General features: G+C 37.1%; 1 protein-coding gene across 1 annotated transcript in view; it reads left to right on the top strand.

Moving 5' to 3' along the window:
- Positions 1–1,094: 1,094 nt before the first annotated feature.
- Positions 1,095–6,907, top strand: part of LOC133650754 (nuclear receptor subfamily 4 group A member 1-like) — an 11,988-nt gene continuing 6,175 nt past the window's right edge. Inside the window, exons 1-2 of the mRNA XM_062048409.1 lie at positions 1,095–1,193; positions 5,162–5,925. Coding sequence (XP_061904393.1) covers positions 5,164–5,925 — 762 coding nt within the window. The 5' untranslated portion in view covers positions 1,095–1,193; positions 5,162–5,163. The remainder of the gene's footprint in view (positions 1,194–5,161; positions 5,926–6,907) is intronic.

Consider the following 6,907-nt stretch of genomic DNA (forward strand, 5'->3'; position numbering starts at 1 on the left):
GTCAGAGCGAAAAAAGATACGTCCATCACTGCCTCTCAAGTCGTTCACTGTAACGTTCCTCATCTACGAATCTTTCATCCTCGCTCAAATTAATGGGGTAATCATCACTTTCTCGGTCCGAATCTCTCTCGCTCCATTGTAAACAATCGGGAATTGTGAGGAATACTAGCTCCTGTGACGTCACGCTACTTCCGGTACAGGCAAGGCTTTTTTTTATCAGCGAGCAAAAGTTGCGAACTTTATCGTCGATTTTCTCTACTAAATCCTTTCAGCAAAAATATGGCAATATCGCGAAATGATCAAGTATGACACATAGAATGGATCTGCTATTCCCGTTTAAATAAAAAAAAAATAATTTCAGTAGGCCTTTAAGACCTTCAGTATATCAGTATGTGGAATTAAATGATGGAATGGATTAAGCAAAGCAATCAAACAATGTACTAATATGATCCACTTCAAAAAACTCTTCAAACTTAAAGTGTTTACAAAGTACAAAGAAGAAGAACCATGATAAACATTCTGAATCTATTTCATCCATCCATCCGTTCATTTTCAAAATAATCTTACTCATTTTACCATATGAAATATAACTTACTTCACTGAGTATTATTTATTTATTTTTATTGTGATTACTTATGGAGTATATTGTGAATAAATTGAGAACAGGAAGTGAACAAATGTTTTAGCAACTGTTATGTAAAAGGAAAGGGGTAGGATTAAATGTTGTATGCTTGCATGTTCCAAATAAACTCAAACTCAACAGTTTGTATTTAAACTCAGAGCTTCATTATAATTAAATTATTGAGTAACTCTATCAATAATTGCTATTTTGGCTCTTTTGTCGTCCATTTATAGTCCCACGTGAGCGCCGCTGTGGGTTATATCCAGAGCGCTCCACGCAAGAGCGCGTGCGTCACTGGAATCCCGCGAATGCGTCACTCAAATGACGTTGAGCGTCAGCGCCGTACCTGATTGGCTGTTGGTCGGAAACGAGCGCCGCCCTCTTTTCCTTTTAAGGCCAGGTCCCGCCTCCTAATATCCCCAGCGCGATAAAGCAAGGCGCCCTGCATGGAGCCTTGGTCGTGGATCCCGACTGACGCGTGTGCGCGTGCGCGGGAGTGTGTGTGTGTGCTCCCCTGGAATACACAGGCGGCGGCGGCATTTGGACTTTTACTCCAAACAGGTCAGAATTTGTACGTTTCTGCAGTTTATCAGCAAAATAAGAAGTAGTGTTTATAATTAGCATGGTCAGCTTGTGTTGTGTACATGCAGTGTTGAGGTCCCGTAGAAACATTTAACACCAACAGTTTAAAACATTTGCATCAAATACACATGCACAGATCAATCAATCAATCAATCAATCAATCAATCAATCAATCAATCAATCAATCAATCAAAGTTTATGTATATAGCCATAAGTCAGGAGTGTCTCAAAGGGCTGCACAAGCCACAACAGATCATTGCACAAACATTAGGAAAGGCTGAAATAAAACTTAAAGATGAGAAGACAGGTGTCCTCACAATGGGTCTTCAAACACACTTTGCCAGCCTTCCCACTTCACATGGCACTGGGCCCGCATCCTGTAATAGAATCCGCAACACGCCCTGGTCTCGCCCCCCCCGTGAAAGAGGCTTGCCCTCCACTGGAGGAGCTCTTCAGAACTTGACCAGCTGGTAACACAATACGTTACGGCATCTACACTTTCTAAAGAGGACTGAGAGTTGCCCTGACGCCTTGCACAGAGAGGTCGCGGTGGTAGATAAAAGCAGTCAGTAAAGGACACGAGAGCGGGTTTAGATTTCCTGAACCTTTAAGTCCAAAACAATCTGTTCCCAGAACCACCTGATCAGATTTGATAGCTATCGATGTCCTCTAGCAAAGCTTTTTTCACCAAGTACCATTTCAGAAAACACTTGGCTCTCCAAGTACCACCATTATAACCAACTTTAAAATACAATAGCGTAGTAGGCCAAAGTATTCATCAAGTACCACAATAATGACAACATTAAAGTACAGTAGCGTAGTAGGCCTAACTATTCATCAAGTACCACCATTATAACATTAAAATACAGTAGTGCAGTAGACCTAAGTATTCATCAAGTACCACCATTATAACATTAAAATACAGTAGTGCAGTAGACCTAAGTATTCATCAAGTACCACCATAATGACAACATTAAAGTACAGTAGCGTAGTAGGCCTAACTATTCATCAAGTACCACCATTATAACATTAAAATACAGTAGTGCAGTAGACCTAAGTATTCATCAAGTGCCACCATAATGACATTAAAAAACAGTAGCGTAGCAGGCCTACGTATTCATCAAGTACTACCATAATGATATTAAAATACAGTAACATGGTAGGCCCAAGTATTCATCAAGTACCACCATAATGACCAACATAAAAATACAGTAGTGTAGTAGACCTAAGTATTCATCCAGTACCACCATTATAACCAACATTAAAGTATATTACAGTAGTGTAGTAGGCCTAAGTATTTATCAAGTACCACCATTATAACCAACATTAAAATACAGTAGTATAGTAGACCTAAGTATTCATCAAGTACCACCATTATATCAACATTAAAATACAGTAGCGTAGTAAGACTAAGTATTCATCAAGTACCACCATTACATCCAACATTGAAATACAGTAGCATAGTAGACCCAAGTATTCATTAAGTACCACCATAATGACCAACATTAAAGTACAGTAGTGTAGTAGGCCTAAGTATTCATGAAGTACCACCATTATATCCAACATTAAAACACAGTAGTGTAGTAGGCATAAGTATTCATCAAGTATTCACCATTATATCCAACATTGAAATACAGTAGTGTAGTAGACCTAAGTATTTATCAAGTACCACCATAATGACAACATTATAGTACAGTAGCGTAGTAGGCCTAAGTGTTCATCAAGAACTTCTTAGATGGAAACAAAAATAATGACAACATAAAGGAAGTAGTTAAAAGCTTCAATAATTACTTTGTAAATATTGGACCAAAATTGGAAGAAAGGATTCCAGACCCAATTTCAATTGAGGACTATAAAGATACCATAGAGCGAAATCCCAACTCCATGTTCTTCAGTAATGTGACACAGGAGGAAATAGTTATAACCTTAAAAAAAAGCAAATCTAAGACTTCAACTGATTGTAACGGACTTGATATGGATACGATAAAAAATGTTATTGAAGAGATCTCAGGACCATTAATGTATATGAGTAACCTATCATTTCAAACAAGTACATTTCCAAACAAAATGAAAATAGCTAAAGTTGCACCAATTTATAAGACTGGAGACAAACACCAATTTACAAATTATAGACCTGTTTCTTTACTTCCACAATTTTCTAAAATCATTGAACAACTGTTCAATAACAGATTCGAGAGTTTCACAAACAAAAATAAAATACTCGAAGAGAACCAATATGGATACAGAGCTAATGTTTCAACTTCAATGGCTTTAATTGAAATTACAGAAGAAATTACCAATGCAATAGATAGTAAAAAATGTGCGGCAGCAGTGTTTATGGATCTAACTAAAGCATTTGACACAATTAATCACAATATTGTATTAAAAAAACTAGAACGATATGGCATCAGAGGGTTAGTCTTAAACTGGATAAGAAGCTATCTAACAAACAGGAAACAATACGTGAAGCTAGGCGAACACACATCTACAGCGCTAAATATATCCTGTGGTGTACCTCAGGGATCAATACTAGGACCTAAATTATTCAATCTCTATATAAATTACATTTGTAAAGTTACAAAAGATTTATAGTTAGTATTATTTGCGGATGATACAACAGCGTTTTGTTCAGGAGAGAACACACAGAAGATAATACAAATAATAACAGAAGAAATTAACAAATTAAAAAGATGGTTTGACAAAAACAGACTATGTTTGAATCTCAGTAAAACTAAAATAATGCTATTTGGTAACAGTAGAAGAGAAAGAGAAAAGAGTAAATGAAACCAAATTTTTAGGTATAATGATTGATGATAAATTGAATCAAAAATACTGAAATTCCACGAAATAGTGAATTTGCAAACAGCTAAAATTATACACAAAGCAAACTATAATCTGCTACCCAAGAATATACAACAATTCTTCTCAAAAAAAGAGGAGGAATATAATCTTAGAGATAAATGTAATTTAAAACATTTGTATGCACGTACAACACTTAAGACCTTCTGTATATCAGTATGTGGAAGTAAATGATGGAATGGATTAAGCAAAGCAATCAAACAATGTACTAATATGATCCACTTTAAGAAACTCTTCAAACTTAAAGTGTTTACAAAGAAGAAGAACCATGATAAACATTCTGAATCAATTTCATCCATCCATCCGTTCATTTTCAAAATAATCTTACTCATCTCACCATATGAAATATAACTTACTTCACTGAGTATCATTTATTTATTTTTATTGTGATTACTTATGGAGTATATTGTGAATACATTGAGAACAGGAAGTGAACAAATGTTTTAGCAACTGTTATGTAAAAGAAAAGGGGTAGGATTAAATAAGCTCTGCTTCTTCCTACTCCTTTTCGAACATGTTGAAAAGAGAAACTGGAAATTGTGATGTATCATGTTGTATGCTTGCATGTTCCAAATAAACTCAAACTCAACTCAACTTAAGTACCACCATTATAACCAACATTAAAATACAGTAGTGTAGTAGACCTAAGTATGTAGTTGGCATGCTGACTGCAGGACTGTCCACCAGAGCTGTTGAATGTTCATTTCTCTACCATAAGCCGTCTAAAAAGGCGTCTCAGAGAATTTGGCGGTACATCCACCTGGCCTCACAGGAATAGGTCTTTTGTGCGTATAGTAAAAGTTTTACATCTTTGAGTTAAACTCATAAAAAATGGGAGCAAAAACAAAAGTGTTGTCTTTGTGGTTTTGTTCCGTGGAATTGAATAATAGAATTAAGGCCCATTTTTCCCGAAATGATTATAAAAAATCTGAGATGCATGACTTCATGCGCATTCTCCATTCCATCGTGTGTCGTTTTGGGAACTGTTGAGCTTGTAAACTCCTAGCTCACATGCTAGCTGGGAAAGCATGCGGCCATTCTGTAAAAATACGTGAACCTTGCTTCTTTGGTTTCATGATTGTGGTGGTTGTGTGGCAGCGATGCCCTGTGTTGAACCGCAGCACATACCCCCGCCTCATGACACCCACCTGGGCCCTGACCTGACGAACCTGGACCTGGTGATGGACCTCAGCGGGCAGAAGGAGCAGCTGTCCACGTCCTTGTTACCCAGCATCAACACCTTGGTGGGGGGCGGCTACGTCGGCGAGTTTGATGCTTACTCCTGCAAGGTCAGCGCCTCGCCGTCCTTGTCGGCGGCGTGTGAGAGCTGGGACTGCCCCGTGCAGAACCCGGCCTACAAGCTGGATGATCTGCAGGTGTACGGCTGCTACCCGGGATCCTTCACTCTCAGCTGCCTGGATGAGACGCTGTCATCGGGCGGCTCCGACTACTACGGCAGCCCGGGTTACTCCGCCGCGTCCCCGCCCACGACGGGCTTCCAGACACTTTGTGCGCCTGTGTGGGAGGCGCCCTTCAGCCCCTACAATTCAGTCCCCTCCGCTGATAAGAAGGACTCCTTCTTGACCTTCCCCCCGACGCCGGAGCAGCCCTCTCCGCCGGCGGTTCCGCACCAGGATGCTCTGCTGGGTCAGGACCAGACTTTCTTCCTGCCTCCTCAGCAGCAGGTCTATCCCCTCCAGTGCCCCGCCATGACCATGGAGCACGGCGGCAGGGTCATGGAAGACTCGCCCAGGGTCCACAACCCGGGTTTGAGCGAGGGCCGCTGCGCCGTGTGCGGAGACAACGCCTCATGTCAGCACTACGGAGTCCGCACGTGTGAAGGCTGCAAAGGTTTCTTTAAGGTGACTTTTCCTCTGCAATATTGCTGTTGTCCTCAGTATATGCACACTTATTTGTACTTCAATTCAGCACTATCACATATTATAGATACATGGTGCATAGTAATATTAATAGCAATGGGAAACACTATCAAATATGTACAAATATAAAAGAAAATGCAAAATACATCATAAAAATGTATATAAATTAATTTGTAAAAGTTCATACAAAAATTAAGACTATAACAACAACAACAAATGAATAAAATATATAATACATATAAAATATACAAATATATACATATAATATATAAAAATACATAAAATATGTAAAAATATGTAATATATTTTAAGAATAATATATGAATATGTAAAACAAATAATGCATACAAATGTATATCACATTTTATAAGTAAATTGATCATTTTCTTCTATTTATTTTCTGTCTGGAAGAAATATAATTCATTGTGTTGGCTGTAATAATATAAATTAATTGGTAAAAGTTCATACAAAAACTAAGACTATAACAACAACAACAACAAATGAATATACTTAATACAAATTATGATTGACTAATTAGACTTTTTCAGCTGCAGTAATTATGATATGATAATGGTAACAAATATAATAATAACACAAATCCAAACGACTATAAAATATGTAAAAATATGTAATATATTTTAAGAATAATGTATGAATATGTAAACAAATGAATGGATAAAAATACAATACATATATATCATTTTATAAGTAAATTCATCATTTTCTTTTCAATTATTCAATTTTCTGCCTGGGAGAAATATAATTCATTAGGTTGGCTGGAATAATTTAAATTCAATTGTAAAAGTTCATACAAAAACTAACACTATAATAACAACAAATTAATATACATATTACAAATTATGATTGACTAATTCAGCTGCAGTAAGTATAATATCATGATGGTAATAAATATAATAATAATAATAATACAAATATAAAACACTATAAAATATGTAAAAATATG

This window comes from Entelurus aequoreus, linkage group LG01 (genome assembly GCF_033978785.1).
Source record: "Entelurus aequoreus isolate RoL-2023_Sb linkage group LG01, RoL_Eaeq_v1.1, whole genome shotgun sequence".
In the NCBI taxonomy this organism is placed as follows: Eukaryota; Metazoa; Chordata; class Actinopteri; order Syngnathiformes; family Syngnathidae; genus Entelurus; species Entelurus aequoreus.